The sequence below is a fragment of the Balaenoptera ricei genome, chromosome 1 (assembly GCF_028023285.1).
Source record: "Balaenoptera ricei isolate mBalRic1 chromosome 1, mBalRic1.hap2, whole genome shotgun sequence".
Lineage (NCBI taxonomy): Eukaryota > Metazoa > Chordata > Mammalia > Artiodactyla > Balaenopteridae > Balaenoptera > Balaenoptera ricei.
Genome location: NC_082639.1, coordinates 145,987,465 through 146,003,426, shown reverse-complemented (window position 1 = coordinate 146,003,426; position 15,962 = coordinate 145,987,465). Strand labels below are relative to the sequence as shown.

General features: G+C 38.2%; 1 protein-coding gene across 7 annotated transcripts in view; it reads right to left on the bottom strand.

The window, feature by feature from the left end:
- SMG7 (SMG7 nonsense mediated mRNA decay factor) overlaps positions 1–15,962 on the bottom strand; it is a 73,191-nt gene that overhangs the window by 1,458 nt on the left and 55,771 nt on the right. For 4 of the 7 annotated variants that reach the window (XM_059937630.1, XM_059937643.1, XM_059937653.1 and 1 more), the window contains 12 exons: positions 13,249–13,319; positions 11,598–11,658; positions 10,321–10,440; positions 9,004–9,430; positions 6,987–7,131; positions 6,121–6,503; positions 5,100–5,471; positions 4,178–4,327; positions 2,133–2,213; positions 1,504–1,663; positions 679–849; positions 413–558 (listed from right to left, as the gene is read on the bottom strand). In XM_059937630.1, the coding sequence (XP_059793613.1) occupies positions 413–558; positions 679–849; positions 1,504–1,663; positions 2,133–2,213; positions 4,178–4,327; positions 5,100–5,471; positions 6,121–6,503; positions 6,987–7,131; positions 9,004–9,430; positions 10,321–10,440; positions 11,598–11,658; positions 13,249–13,319 (2,287 nt within the window). The remainder of the gene's footprint in view (positions 1–412; positions 559–678; positions 850–1,503; positions 1,664–2,132; positions 2,214–4,177; positions 4,328–5,099; positions 5,472–6,120; positions 6,504–6,986; positions 7,132–9,003; positions 9,431–10,320; positions 10,441–11,597; positions 11,659–13,248; positions 13,320–15,962) is intronic. The other 3 variants (XM_059937662.1, XM_059937668.1, XM_059937672.1) reach the window with 3 other exon arrangements.

The window sequence follows — 15,962 nt, the reverse complement described above, 5'->3', positions numbered from 1 at the left end:
AAAGTATGTTTTATATAAAGTCTTTTTGCTAAAACTCAGCTCCATGTGAGACCAGAGCATTTACCAGAAAGGTTTCAGGCAAACAAAACATTTCTGAAATTAGATGCCCTTCTCTGACTTGTTCAGAAAAGGCTTAAATAAAATATTCCAAGGTGAGTCCGAATTTTCTTAATCTTAGAATCCAACTAAAACCTTCATGTCTGTCCCCCTGAGGATACTGCTTTATCGCTAGTGAATTCACAAATTAAAAAAAAAAAGTCCTATTCAAGAATCTTATAAGGCAGACCATGCTTCTAGGACTTTGCTAGATATGTGCTATGAATCAATCCTAAGGGCCTTAGGAGTAAGATTAGCCATTTATGTGAATGAAAGCAGAGACATCTCTTGTGGTTCTTGTTCCTGATCCACTCACCTTTAGGCTTTCCATGAGGACAGCAGAGGAATCCTCCATGGATGGGCCATGGCCTGTCCAGGAGCCACTTGAAGTGCTGGCCTGATGCCAACTGCTCTCAGAGGATGATGTTGCTGAGAGATAATCAATGCCAAACCCACCCATGGCTAGGAATGAAGAGATAAGAATAATTCAAGAAGTTGTTCTATCATTGCCAAATGCCAAAAGCCAGGGAAGGGTAGAGTAAGTTCTCTCACTTCTGCTAAGCAATGAAGTCTGGATCTCACCTGGCTTATCAGTCTTCCACCGATCTGCAGTTCTCCTATCCCTGTTATCTGGAGTCCCAATGGGTCCAAAATTGGAGAATGGGACAGAATTGTGGTTGTGTGTCGGAGGGGAGCTTGGCAGGCTGCTTGGGTTGGAGGAATGAGGAGATTGGCTGGCTGGTGTTGAATGATCTATGAAATAATAGCAACGCAGGACATTAAACAAAGATGTTTCCCAAACATGCCAAGAATGAAAGTTTCCTGTAGATCTGATCACTTAAATTCTGTTAACAATAACCACAGGGTTTCAGGAGAAAGGCAAATAAAGGCCCCAAAAGGGACCCTGCCAAATGCACTCGTCTGTCTTGCTGTGCATGCCTAAGGCACGTTCCTTGCCTTACAAATAAAACAGTACAGTTTTGTCAAATAAATGCATTCTTTTGGTGTGCCCCTTTCAGATAAGTATAACTGCTCTTCTCTATCAGAACAGAATTGCCTAACCTTAAAAATTACTATTAACTCTGTATTTTTAAAAGTGCAACTTTTCCTGCAAAGAACGAATATCTACAAATAAAACTAAAAAACATCTGCAAACCTTAAGATAAAACTCGTATTTTTCTCCCTTACAACTCTGCTCATTACTGAGGATGTAAAACAGCTTTTTACTGTCATTTATCATGTGAACCAGTTCATCAGGCTTTTTTTCCTATTTTCCTTCAGAAGTTACTTTAAAAACAAATAACAACAAAATACAAACAAAAACCACCAAAACACAATCATACTATCTCTTAATCAACTTGAGTGTACGGGAAATGCAAGGTCTATAATTTAAAGACTAGTCAATACCTGAACTGGCAGGAAGTGATGGAGACCACGGAGTCCCTTCAAAAAGGGAGTACAATGATGTTTCCTGGGGGGCCAATGAGGGATTAAGTTCTGCTTTCGAGCTGCTTGTCAGGTTTTTCCCATATACCTCATTGAACACACTGTTATTTGGGTATCTTTCCTGAAAGACAATGACCACCAAGTTAACAAACTCACGCCAAAGACAGAGATTTAAGAAAAGGCAGTGTTCATGCTCATGGATGCTTATCTTAAGCCTTTCTTTGCAAGACAAACTTTTGAAGGCTTTTACTTCTGTTTCTTTCAGTTTTCCCGTTTAATTCATTTGCCTTTTACTTTCCCTCACCCTTTATTTTGCTCTATGTAAACCACCTGGGTTAGAAAGTATGAATAATTTACTTGCCGAACAACAGAGCCCCAGAGACTTTAATATTAATGAGAAGTTAAACAACTGAAACTTATATAAGTCTCTAGTGTACCCTAATCAAAGGAGGGTGGGGAATAAAATCAAATACCTGGAAAACACCAATATATGGAAGAGAAAGGAAAAACAGACATATTGAAATAGAACGGGAAAGAAAATACTAGCCCACAATAAAAGCACAGAGCAGGATGCTTCACTGTTTACGCACCTGATTGAGAGAGAATCCGGTGAGCGACAGGAAAGAGGATGAATGTGACATGAGCTCTGAGGGCTTCTCCAATAAGGATTTCTTCACAGTCCCGGAAAAAAAGGTAGTTAAATTATGCCTTCCATTTTCTTAATATTAATTTTAAGATACCATGCAACCAAAAGACCACAATTTAAGCATACTTGTACTCACCTATCTTGTACAATTTAAAGCTTAGAAGATATAAATTCAAATCCGTTAATACCATGACACCAGATAAGTGCCAGTTGTCACAGGTGAGTCAGACAGAACCCTCCTGATCAGCACCTTTAATCTAGCACAGAGATCCTGGCAGGGACCCTGGAAACTGGCAGTTTGGAGTGTTCACTAGGCAAGAACCTCAGGAAGCCCTTTGTCAACAGTTGCATTTAAAATACTCTCAAAACAAGAAGGGGAACTGATCAGGCACTGTTTCTCCCTAAATTTTTAAAACACTGACGTTAATGACTTTTAAAAAGCCTTTAAATCCATTTGACAACCGGTTTTGTTAGCATGGTTCCTAACAACTCTATTTGTGGTATATATTAAAATAGCTGCTGAAGTCAAGCTTACATTTATTGGCCCTAAGAAAGTTATTAGGGAAAAGAAAGCTGAATCTCTGATGCTCACTGTCACTGAATTGTTGGTCAACAAAGCATTTATTAAACACCTGCTACATGCAAGGCACTTTCACACACATCATTAACGATGTTAAATATAAGAAGGGCTACCGTAAGGTTTTTTTTAACATGAGAAAAAACCCACTAAAAGGCCCCCCTCCGCTTTTTCCACCATCAGCTTCATTTCCAACGGAAGGGGCAAGCACAACAGGAACTAAGGGATTAGGAAACTAGTGTACAGAGACGCGCTCCCCCGCCTGTCCCTCAAGCCACCCCAGCGAAAAAAAGCAGCAAGAAAGGCAAACACGTAGAGGCAACAGTTTAGTAGCTGGACATTCCACAACCTCTAGGCACTGCCATTGCACTACGACTGTTCAAGTGTCTAGGGCATCTTTTATTTCTGCTAATTTTGGTGGGGGAAGTGAGAGGTCTCTGTGGCCACTCACTCAGGAAAATTCTTAAGGGAACTTCAAGTGCCAGGGATGGCAGTTTGTCACGAGAGCCATTAAGCAGCTTTCAGTTCTCCTAATACTAAAATCAATGCACTTTAATCTTACAAATGTTTTCTTACCCTGTGTTTATGGGAAAGAAACAGCGAGAAAGTGGAACTCAAGAAGTGTTTTATGTTTTATTAAGATGGCGTGAAGGGAGCGGGGGAAACACCTCACAGCATACATCTTTCTTACAGCCCCCCCACCTTAGTAAAATATGTAAACAATGGCATCCTTTGAAATGCACACTGGGTTACAGAAGGTTATTTTTAAAAGATACCACTAATCAATTCTTAGACTTTATTTTATGTCATTCTAGTTATTTATCTCTGTGTTCACTCATTTATGGTACTCCAACAATGTTTATAAATAGAGTCCTTTTCATTTTCACTCATTCTGTTTATGAATCTGGCTCTGAATTTAGATCAGGGCTCTTAGTTAACCAAACAGAAAAGAACCACATACTGTTCGGTAAAATCAATCTAGAATTTTTTTATTCAGTAAAAAATCTAGAACATTATTTCATTTCATATTTTGAATACATGAGGAAAAATCTCACTGTTCCTAAACAAGATTAAATGACACCTAAAATTCCTGGGTCCAGGTGGAAATGATACCTGAAAAGTAAGTTAATTGGCCAGCATCACATTCTGTGTGTGACCAGCCCTGCAGGATGCTTTCTGGATAACATGTAACAAAGCTATAACTATAAGATTTGGGGAAACTATGGAGTCAGACATGTTTTGCTATGTTCTACTACCATTTGAAGGTTAGTTTGGGCAATCAGGAAATAAGTTTTAAAATTCTGTAAAAAACGAAAGCTCTAGAAAGAAGAAACCACCTATTCCAAGTACTATAAAATCTCAGGAGAGAAGTTGAGGTTAGAGCAAGAAGAAGAATTATGTAAAATACATACAAAGAGGCTTCGTCCAGGAAGAGAGGCGAGAGGCCCCAGCAGAGCTGGGTAAAGATCAGGAGGGTTAGAAAAAATCAGCTCTTCCTCTTCCTCCAAGGCAGCCAGACTCTTTAACAGGTCCGGAGGAAGCAGAGGGGAGCCCTTGGGGTCCTAGTGACAGAAAGGATCACAGTGAGATGCAATAAGGGATGACAAAAGCACAAAGGAGTAGTAGCATGATTAGGGGGGATGAAGGCAACTGAAGTCAAGGAGGAAGAAGTAAGGAATAGTGAGACAGTATTATGCAAAGAGGAAAAGGCTCTGAAACACCAAAGCAAAGTGACACAAGGACAATGGTAGAGAAAGATCGAGACAACAGAAAGAAGCAAAAGTAGTGACAGAGCAGAACATAAAAGGTTAATGTGGGCAGTGAGTAAAACAATGCAACGGAGCAAAGTGATTAGCCTATCTTGTGCTAACAAACAGAGAAACAGCTTCTTTAAAAGTTACAGATACCTGTTTCTCATGAGTAAAAAGCTCAAGGACAGGGAACTCCACTATCAAAGATAACTGGCTTTGTTACTCTCAGAAAACAATTTGTTTAAATACGCAATAAACCTATTTTTAAACTTAGATGATTCAGCCCAACTGAGAGGAGCTTTGTCTCAGAATTCTCTAACATGCTGCGTTAGAGATTTCTGCACATGATTTCTCTGCCAGACCATCACAGGTCAAAATCAGGAACAGAATTCTTCAGCTCCCCCAAATCAAGCGTACTATGCAATTGTAAAGAGGAGACCAAAAGCTGCACCCATTTACTCGGCAGCATTCTGCAGCACTAATGAAGCAGAGTGACCTTTATAAACATCTACTTGAGAAATTTAAAGGACATGCATCCCCAGACCTAACTCTGAAGTGCCTGGTGACAGGAAAGGACACACACCTCAAATGGCATCCTGGGCACAGGATCCTGCTCTGGACGGAAGACTCCCGGTGACCGTTTGCCCCTGCGGTCCATGTTGGCCTGCTGTGCCAATACAGCTCTGTTATCAGCCATGCTGTAGGAAGAATCCCAGTAGAATTCTGGGATCTTGACTTCTGAGGGATTATGGTTATATGGCTCCATGGGAAAAGGCTTCATTTTTTTCTCTAGAGGCTGCTGCTGCATTACAGGAGGTTGCAATGACGGCTCAAACAGTTTTATGGGGTCTTGGGTTTGAAGGTAGTAGGGCTGTTTCACAGGCATGATTTTCCCTAATGGGCCTTGAACCTGAGGGGGATTCCACAGCTGTTTGGAGGCATCCGCCTGTTGATACTAAAAAAGAGATGCCTGTCACCAAGATGAGGATAAAATGCAATGTTACTTACACTCAGTACCCAGGAATCACAGAATGAATCTGAGAGATTTTACCACCAACAAAACTCTAGGCAATGCAGTTTTGTTTATTCTAAGTTTTTCAATACACAGAGCTTTCTGGGAACAGATTAGGGGCACTAAACTCATGTTCCCTTTCAGTTCCATTATTTAAGAGGTTTAATAAATGAGGATGTGAGTGTGGGTGGGCGCGCACACATTTCTCCTTCTGCTTCAAGTGCTGTGGGATGACAAATTATTTAAGACTGGTATCATTGACACCTCATCAAGATTACGATACTATTTCCCTGCTGTAGTTTAGGTTCAAATAGAGGAAATTATTTATAGAAAATCCTTTTCTATAAAGCTGACAAGTAGTAGCAGCAAAGAATGGTAGTTAAGATCTACTGTCCTTTACAAAAGTAAAAAGGAGAACACCTGAACTTTCCTAAACAGGAAAGAGAAGACTTATGTGTTCCCATAATCATTACAAGTCTAAGCAAGAAGTAGCTGAATGCTTAACTAGTATTTTTAATTAACCAAACACGGAATAATTTCAACCTTCCCCTCTCCTTACTTCAGCTGGACAGTACACACAGCTGTAACTTACCTGCTGGAATCCAGAGTGGTGAGGAGGGCTTTTCCCCAAAGCCGGCACAGCTTTTGTAGGGGATTGTTGCTGCTGAGCTAGAGCCTGAACCTGCAACTGGCTTGTAGACTGTGCTGTTGGCTGAGCTGGTAAAGATGTAAGGGGTTGCTGGGAAGGTGGCTGTGGTTGTTGAGGTCCCTGGTTCATCGGCCCTGGTCCAGAGGGCCGTTGCTGGCTATAAGGAATGTGGGACTGTTTCCCAGCTTGCACCTGGTTTCCTGCTGGAGAGTGAGCTGTAGGCTGAAGAAAGGTTCCCGGGACAGAAACACCAGCTGGGAAGGTGTAACCTGAGCCCATAGAAAATGCCACAGGAGGGGGGATAACATAGGTTGGGGGCGGGAACCCTTCAAAACAGAAGAACATAGCTTTAGTTCTAAGGAAACTTAGCAAAAGAAAGACAAAAAATAGTACAGTCATTTTGGGCTGGGGTGGAGAAGAGGTCTTCTAATAAATTATAAAAGACAGGGATCAACCATCAAGTAAGATTGATCAAGTGTCAATCTATAACCTGATTTCAAGAATTAAATATAGACTATTGGCTGCTACTTCTATCCACGGAGGTAACTGGAGTATCCTAAAGGCAGTTTCTTAGATGCCATGTTTAGTGACAGGAATTCCTTCATAATAACAAGCATACACTTGTACATAAACTACAGAGAAATGGCTCAAGAAACAATTTCATAAACATTAGGGAAAAGAGAACTCCCTTATACCTTTTAACACTATGGTTTAGTAATGTCACTCAGAGTCTAAAATTTCTCAGTGGGTTAATAGAAACTCCTACACAGATGGAATTCAGCAGAAGAAACTACAAAACATATATTTACCTGGCCGGCTGGGAAGAGGAGGGAAGGCTCCAGGGTGATGAATGGGGATGAACTGGGAGTTACTTGCTTGACTTGGGGCTTGAGTTACAGGTGTTTTCCTGGCTTCAGACACTGGAGTCTTTCTTAATTCTGTCTGGGATTTTACCTATGACCAACCAGAAGCAAAACTATCTATAATAATCTGAAACTCAAACGTGTCAGAAAGAAGCACCTACTCTAAGAAAGTATTTAAAATCCTACTATGTACCCTCCCCCCCCAAAAAAAGTATATGCTGCAGATATTTCACTTCACCTAAATTAAAAATGGGAAAGTCAAATTATTTAATTGCCAAAAAAAGCTATAAGGGCTTAGTTTTACTGGTATAATTATTTTGCTTTCACAATATCATAAAAGTACGAAATACAGAGAAGACCTGAGAACTCATTTGTTTTACAAACGAGACACCTGATGCCAACAGGCTTAAAAAGCTGCTTATGATCTTAAGCCACTGTTATGGGCCCCAGGGCCCTGTATTCTCTTAATGTACATGAATTATGAATGAATAATGACCACTAATCCACAGATGAGACACTTTTGGCCCTCAGTTTAACTCCTTCTGGGCAGCTTCAAGGGTTATCAGTCAGGCATCCACGCTCCACCCTGCAACCCTACCACCCTCAGAATAAATAAGGATACTTTCAGCAGTAAGAAACAGGCCTGAGATCCTACACATGGAGCTGGAGAGAAGTAGATGCCATATGCACGGCTCAAGTAATGTAAAGATGAGTAAAATGAGAAAAAATAGGTAGCATTTATAGAAAACTCAGGATGAGGTACAGAGGATGGTGATATATTGACTACTGTCAGGTTTTCTTTAATCATCAATAGTCAGATTTAAAAAGGATGAGAGACCAGAAAAAAGATTTTATTTTCCGTCTGGACCTTCTGGAGAGGCAGTTTCAGAGGATAGAGCCAGAGCAGGCAGGAAATGCTGAACTCTTTATCCCTAAAACCCTGGTCCTGCGGCCTTATAATTCTTTTGTTTTCTTCCTTGCCTTTCCCCAACACCTCTCACTCTCTCTGTGCCTTTCCTCAATTTCTACCATGTTTTTCTCTGTTTCTTCCCCTATTATTAACCTTAAAACAGAACTACTATGTTCTTATTTCTCCCTTTCCCCGCAAAAAACTGTAAGGGAAATGCACTGCAGGTAATGTTTATTTGCAAGCAGACTTCAAAACTGTAAGATTCCTCATGCCTACTGTAAATAAATACATTTGCCAAAATGTGTTAATAATCAAATGGCTACAAACATCAGCGGTGTTAATAAAACCAGCACAGAGTAATGACCCTTTTGTTTATATGAAATCATCTGTATCTCCTTGGAAAGGTGTGTGTGCGTGTGTGTGTAAAGGTGTGTGTGTGTGTGTGTGTGTATTTAAAAGAAAAGTCACAAATAACTGAGCAGTGTTTATCCTTTCCCAGCAAGAGACTTGGGTTCTTGCTTTACAAATTCCTATGAGCCAGGATAACACTGGGGTTATATAATGCTACTAGCTGGGGCATGTATAAATGTCAAGGAAAATAGCCTCATCTTTCCCCAAGAATATATTTTATTTTGTATAGTGAATCTGAAAAACAAAAAACCACCATGTAAGCCTTAATATACTTGGTTCTATGGGCTCTATAAAAGACCCCAAATTTTCCACTATAGCATTAATAAATCACAATTATACCTTCCAAAGAAAATGTAATTCTTTGTGAAATTGATAGCTCTGCAACGGGTCATTTCCAGCCACTTAAACTGGAGAGAACTGACAAAAATCAGGTTGAGATTTTTTTCACTCACATTACAATTCCTGAGAGTTGGTGGAGTACCCATCTACCATAGTTCTTTACATGACCTTACTATGCAGCCTTCTAAGAATGCACTGAAGCTTCCAGAATAGTCAATTCTCAAGGCTTTAGGAACAAAATGAAAAATCTTGCCTTTTGTGTGAGCCTTCCTCTACCTGCTTTATAGTTCAAATACAGCTTACCTGCACTGCCACATTCTGCTTTCCTGTTTCCTGTAACTTTTCTAAGGTGCATTTCTTGGTTTCTGTTTTCCTCTTGTTGTTGTCCTTCTTTCCATCATTCTTAGTTACAGTTATTCCTTTGCTATAGTCCCTTCTCACCTCTTTGGGAGGAAAACTTCTTCCTTGGTCTCTGTTCACTTCTCGTGGCTTAATGTTCTCTTTGAAGGTGACCACTGGTTTCTCTCCTGTGTCACAGTTGTTACTTAGATTTCGGCCTGTAGACAGCACTGATTTCAGTCCTGGGTTCCCATCCACAGCCAGTGACTCTATGATGGTTGTTTCTTGCAGAATGAGGTTCTCTTTGGCTTCACTGGGGTCTTCCAGTATTAACTCTGGGATTTCTGTGATAAACAACAATTTCCCTACCTCATTTTCACACTGAATCAGCCTAAAAAAGTAAAAATAAATCCATATATGAAAAACACAAATCTAAAAGACAATAACAACTGAACTGTGTATGGGTCCCACAGCCTTAAAATGTGGGAAACAGCAGGGTATAACGGTGTGGATTCAGGTAACATAAAAAGCAGTTATGTGAACTCAGATTCTCATTATCCCACTGAACATCACCACCACACATTCCCATGCCCTTTTAATGTTTTCTAATAAGTACAGCTACATTTACTCAGCATGTTTTAAGCACAAGACACTAGACTAGGCCCTTGAAGCAGCTATAATTCCTGTTTTATAGGCGTGAAAACTGAAGCTCAGAGGTATTAAGTTTATTCAAATATGCAACCATGTGAGTGCTTACAGTATAATATGAACCTGAATACAAAAATGAATATGAAACAGTTACTGACTTTGGAAAGGTTATAATCAACCACAGAGATTCTAAGCACACACACCTGGGGAAGTGGCAGAACTAGACACTGAATTCAAATCTGACTCTAAAACCTATGCCCTGTCTATTACACCAACTACCATACCTGCTTTATATTTAACTAGCACCATCCTGGTCTGTCTTGACTGAAACTGACCACCATGCCCCTGTCAATACAAATCACCATAACTGTGAATATACAATTTAGTTAGATTTATATAGATGTTTATAAATTGGAGAAAAAGCTCATGATAAAACAGTGGCAACAAGGCAAACTCCTCTAAAATAGGCAGTGTAATGAGAGAAGAGAGGTTAAATAAAGAGATACGTATGATCACTAGGGTCATAGTTTGATGCTGTGTTACCAACATTTTGACTTAAGAGTTTACAATCAATAGCATTATACCAAGTCTAAAACTCATGTGGGGGCTGTGTGTGTATCCGATGAGGAATACCTTGGCTGATTATCTGCGATCCATTTGCCTATAGAGATCAAGCGCTGCTGTCGTATTTGTCTTTGCTGACCCTCTTTGTCTCCTGTAATACCCTGGTGGCCTTTGGAAAAATCCAAGTTCCTAAAATTGATATAAGCAAATTATAGAAAATTAAACCTAATGAACTGCAATGGCTTCAGATTTTTCCATACAGGTTAGCTATTTAATGTAAGCAACTGCATTGGTTTAAATTTATTTATGCTCTCAAAGACTGTAAATACAATGAAACAAAGTAGAAAAGACAATATGCAAAATTCACTATATTAATGTGATATTTTTACTTATATTTCACTTTCTCACGGAGGAGCTCAAATAAATCACCATCTTTTATTAGGAAAGATTCTTTTATCATAAGAATAAAGTTTTCATTAACACTAACCTTGCATTATAAGTAACTTACTTCAAATGACCATGGCAATGCTAAGGGTCTCTGAAATGCCTATTCTAACAAATAGTATTAATCTATCCACTTTAAGGTGGCCCAATCTAAATCAGAAAAAATGTATACATATCATAAAGTACATAGAGCAAAGAACTAACTGACATTAGAAAGGTAAGTCAACCTAAAAAATAAGGATTTTTCAGATCTCTCATTAAGCTATCTTTAAAAAAAAAAAAAAAGAAGCAGCATCTAAGAATTGCTAGGCAGTAGGTCAGATACTAAGGATACAAAGATAAATGAGAAATAGTCCCTACCTTAAGGAACAAATAATTATGATTTAATCTGAAGAAATAAAAGCTAAACAAAGAATAAGAGAAGCATAATAAAGAAGGGTTAGTTTCTTCTGATAAGCTTTGAAAAGGTTTCACAGAGTTAAGTGATACCTGAGCTGGACCTTGGACAGGTATGGTTAAGTGCTAACAGGTTGGTAAGGGAAGGGCAAAAGAGGAAGTGGGAATGTTCTAGGCATAGCATGAACAAAGTTTTGGAGGAATAAATATACAGAGCTATTCAAGTACAGGACATAGTGTATGTATAATATGTGTAAGTACTGGAGGGGAGGAAGGTGAAAGTGGCAGGAAATATGACTGAAAAACTAAGCATTTGGACATTAAGCTAAAAAAGATATTATAACAACTGGGGATGGGTAAATTGAAGTTTTTGTATTAGTAATGGGACATCATCAAGCCTGTACTTTAAAAATATAATTGCTGAAGCAGAATAGAATGGACAATATAGGGAAGTTGATTAGGAAGCTTTTTTATACTCTAGGTAAACAGTGATAAAAGCCATCTACCTGAAAGAAGGTCTCAAAGCCAAGAATCCTTGTAACTCAAACTCCTCTGGAAGTGGTGTAGCTACAGAAGGGCAGAAAACAAGATTTGTAAATACCTTAATTAAAATACTTTCATTCAGCAGGATATTACTTCTTAAATTAAAAAAAAAAAGTATTTTTTAGACAGAAAGAAACTTTAATGCTCACAGTTCTCTGCTCTTCTTTATAGTAATCTTGATAGAATAACTTACCTGTCAAACCCCTGCATGTTGCCTTTGGGCCCTAGACATTGTCCTAATACTCACCTACTACTCATTGTTGAGGAGGATGGGTACAATGGACTTTTTTTCCCCCTAGCAGCATTAAAAATTCAAAACCTCAGATCCATTAATCACAATGTTTAGATTATCTCCTTGTTAACTCAAAGTATTGAATACCAACAATGACATAACTTGGGAGCTTGTAAGAAATACAGAATCTTGGGCATTATCCCAAACCTACTGAGTCATAAACTGCATTTTAACAAGATCCCAGGTGATTCATTTGCAAATATGATGCTTGAGGGGCACTGATGTAATGGAAGAAAAATAATCAGAAAGGAGTCAACTACGGATTGTTCAGTGCAGGATTATTTATAATGGGGAAATTTTTTAAGCAAATGGACAATGATAAAATAAATTATGGCAGAGCCACAGGACGGAATATTAAGCAGCCTGTAAAAATCATGTTCCAAAATGTTTAAATGACAAAGGAAAAGGCTAACAATGTAGTGTTAAATTATAAAGCAGGTACAAAGTTGTATCTGATATCAATCACACGCAGGTTGTGTGTATGTACACATAAGTAAAGGCCTCAAAGAAAATACACTATCATGTGAATAGTACAGAAAGTATCTCTGTATGAGAGAATTAAGGGTGACTTGTGTTATGTTTGTATGTCCCAAATGTTCTATGATAAGCAAGTATTACTTTGACAGACTAATGTTGTTCACATTAGTTCCTTAAAAAAACCTACTAAGAATGAGGAGGAAAGGAAGATGGAAAGAATCTGAAGGTACTACACTCTCTGGGCTCCTATGCAAATGTAGCTAAACAGGAGAATAAGCTGCTGAGAGAACTGGAAGAACATTACCTCTATTTCCACCCACTTAATCAATACAGAGCTCAAAGTCACTTCTGAGTTACTGCATTTAAATTCAAACACTTGGGCTTCCCTGGTGGCGCAGTGGTTGAGAATCTGCCTGCCAATGCAGGGGACATGGGTTCGAGCCCTGGTCCGGGAAGATCCGACATGCCGCGGAGCAACTGGGCCCGTGAGCCACAGCTACTGAGCCTGCGCGTCTGGAGCCTGTGCTCCGCAACAAGAGAGGCCATGATAATGAGAGGCCCGCGCACCGCGATGAAGAGTGGCCCCCGCTTGCCACAACTGGAGAAAGCCCTCGCACAGAAACGAAGACCCAACGCAGCCATAAATAATAAATAAATAAATAAATAAATAAATAAATAAATAATAAAAAGAAACGTCAATCTTTAAAAAAAAAAAAAAACTTTAAAAAATAAATAAATAAATAAAGTCAAACACTTAAGAACAAAACCCTGTTTTTCTCTGGCCTTAAGCCGACTATTAGTGATGGAGAACAATGTCAGCGACACAAGGTTAAGGTAGCCCTTACCATTAGTACTTGAAAGATCCTCTTCATGGGGATGGAAACTATTCAGAAGAGAAATTAGCCAAGGCCAAATGCTGTAAATTAAACAGATAGTTCAGACTTTATTTTTGCATGAAAAACCAGAACACTAATAAGCCATGAAAGTGTTACCTATAGGACCGTGACTATGTATTTTTCCCTTGCTTCAGCATTTTAAAGGCTGTATGATTTCCTAAAACATATTTCCAAATGTGTCAAGATAAGATACACCAAAAGGGCCAAATTTCCATGACAGAGACCTACTACTGCAGATCCGTTTCCCAGGCTCCTAATTTAACAATTAGCAAAATTAATTTGTCAGTTTTAAACATTGATATTTACTGAGAAAACTTTGACCAGAGAAATAGCACATTATGTTTTTATAGTTTTCACATACATTATCAGTTGTGGAACCCATTACTAGTTTTTAATCTGTGATGGGGGTGTGGTTACATCATAGTCAAATCACATTCTCTGTTCAAAGTGATGACTATGCCTTTTTATGATACAACAAAATCCACACATTGTTGTAATATCCTTACCTCTGTTTCCTAATACAAAGTTTTTGCCAAAGTTTGCAAAATATTAAAAAATATTCTTAATATTTAGTTAAAATATTAAAAATAATCACGATCTACTGAAGGTAACATTAAGGTTTCTTGAAATATTTAACAACCAATGTTGGTGAAAAGTGTGTTTTAAAAAAAGAAAGCCCAAGGTTAGTTGCCCAGGATAGAGAAATTGGATGTACATCACCACATCACAGAAAAAACCTGGAAGTTGACAACTATTTCTGACAGTTGTACACTTTAAAATATGGGAATATGCTGCTTAAAAAAATATAAATGAATAATATAGAAAAAAATATAATGAAATAAACACTGAAGAATAAATGTCTGCTACAAGTCTTTGGGGATGTAACGAATTATGAGACAGTTGAAAAAGAAGATTAATAACCTAAAAAAGAATGTTAGACTAGAACAACAATATCTTTATGCAACAAATATAAGATCTCAAGAAACAGACTACAGAAGAAGAGTGTGAGAAATGACTTAATGATATATTGCTTTACCCCACTGTGGGTTACTTAAGTTTAACTTTGCTTTCTACAAAGGAAAAAAATACATCACTATTTCATGCATTTGTTAGCTTAAGATAACATGCTCTCAAAAAAAGTACGGAAGAAAACAAGTTCTAGAAATTGTGAAGGCCCAAAAGCAAGAAACTGAAGGTTATTTGAATATATATAAAACTTTGAGTTCACAAAGAGGAATTGTTTTTTTCATCATTTAAAAGATATAAATGAAGATTATTACACCTTGATATATCAGACGTATAAGGAAAATCTTCAGTTTTAGAGAAATACCCCACACTAGCTTAAAATGAGTAGTAACATAATTTAAGACAGAATGAAATACCTGCAAGGCCATAATTCTAAAGATCCTAACAAATCTAAGAGAAGGAATGGGGAAGAGAAAATGATAGGGAAGAAAAAGGAAAAAAGTTTGTAAATAAACTATTCCTTCTGGCTGAATATCCTTTGCAACGATAAGAAATGGGAATGCACCGGGAGTTCCCTGGTGGTCTAGTGGTTAGGACTCGGCGCATGGCCCGGGTTCAGTCCCTGGTCAGGGAACTGAGATCCTGCAAGCTGCGTGGCATGGCCAAAATAAAATTAAAAAGAGAAAGGAAAAAAAAAAAAAAAAAAAAAAGAAAGAAATAGGAATGCACAGAATGGGCCTAAAAGATCACTGTACAGGACAAAAAACCGAATAAAAATATCAAAGCTTCTTTCACAGCATTACTGATACAAGTTACTGAACCAAACACAAGTTCTAAAGTACACATGGGAAGGAAAAATGTATACCTCTGGTCGAGAAATGAAAATCTGGTGTAAGAAAGCAATGTCTAAAAATATGTATGACTTACTAATACCTACATTGGCACAGAAAGGAGATGTGTAGTATGCTGTACTATGTTGCTAAACTCTATTCATGACAATGTCAAAAATGAAGGCGCTTAAAGTCAGGTTTGAGGGGAAAAGAGGAAAGAAAAGTATGCAGTAAGAGGGATCACAGGGTCTTAAACGTGGCTTGGACATTTTCTAGGTTGTGACCTTGGTCAATGTGTAGATACTGGGCCACAAAGCAGATATTTCAGAGATTCTCCTAATATCCACCATCAAAATATGCAGGGGAGGAACTTCCCACTCACTGCAAAGCCTTACTGGAAATAGTTATTCCTATAATCAAAGGTAAACTGAAAGCTTTCATTTGTCACTGTAAAATGAATAGTTCCTAAGAACTGTCAGAATTATTCTGAGTAGAAATTACAGAGAAAATAGTGAGAGCCAAAATAACTTCCAATCTTCTATGCTTAAAACAAATATAACTCAAATTGGGTGTTACTAAAAGGCAACAAACAGCTTATGTACAGAAAAGAATGGAAGAAGTAAAAATCTCTTCCCTTCAACTCCTAAGCATAAAATTGGGGCATATTATAATGAATAAGAAACAAACTGATTTTATTTCTATTTCATTTTGAAATGTGAAAAATGCCTTTTCCCCAGGATGGCAACCAGGAACAGGGGGAGCACACAGGGAGTCAGAAATCCTTAAGATTGTGCCTCACATGAAGAATTCAAACAAACAAATAAAAAGCATACAAAGAAGTCTTCAGTTCAATTTCTAGAGAGTAGG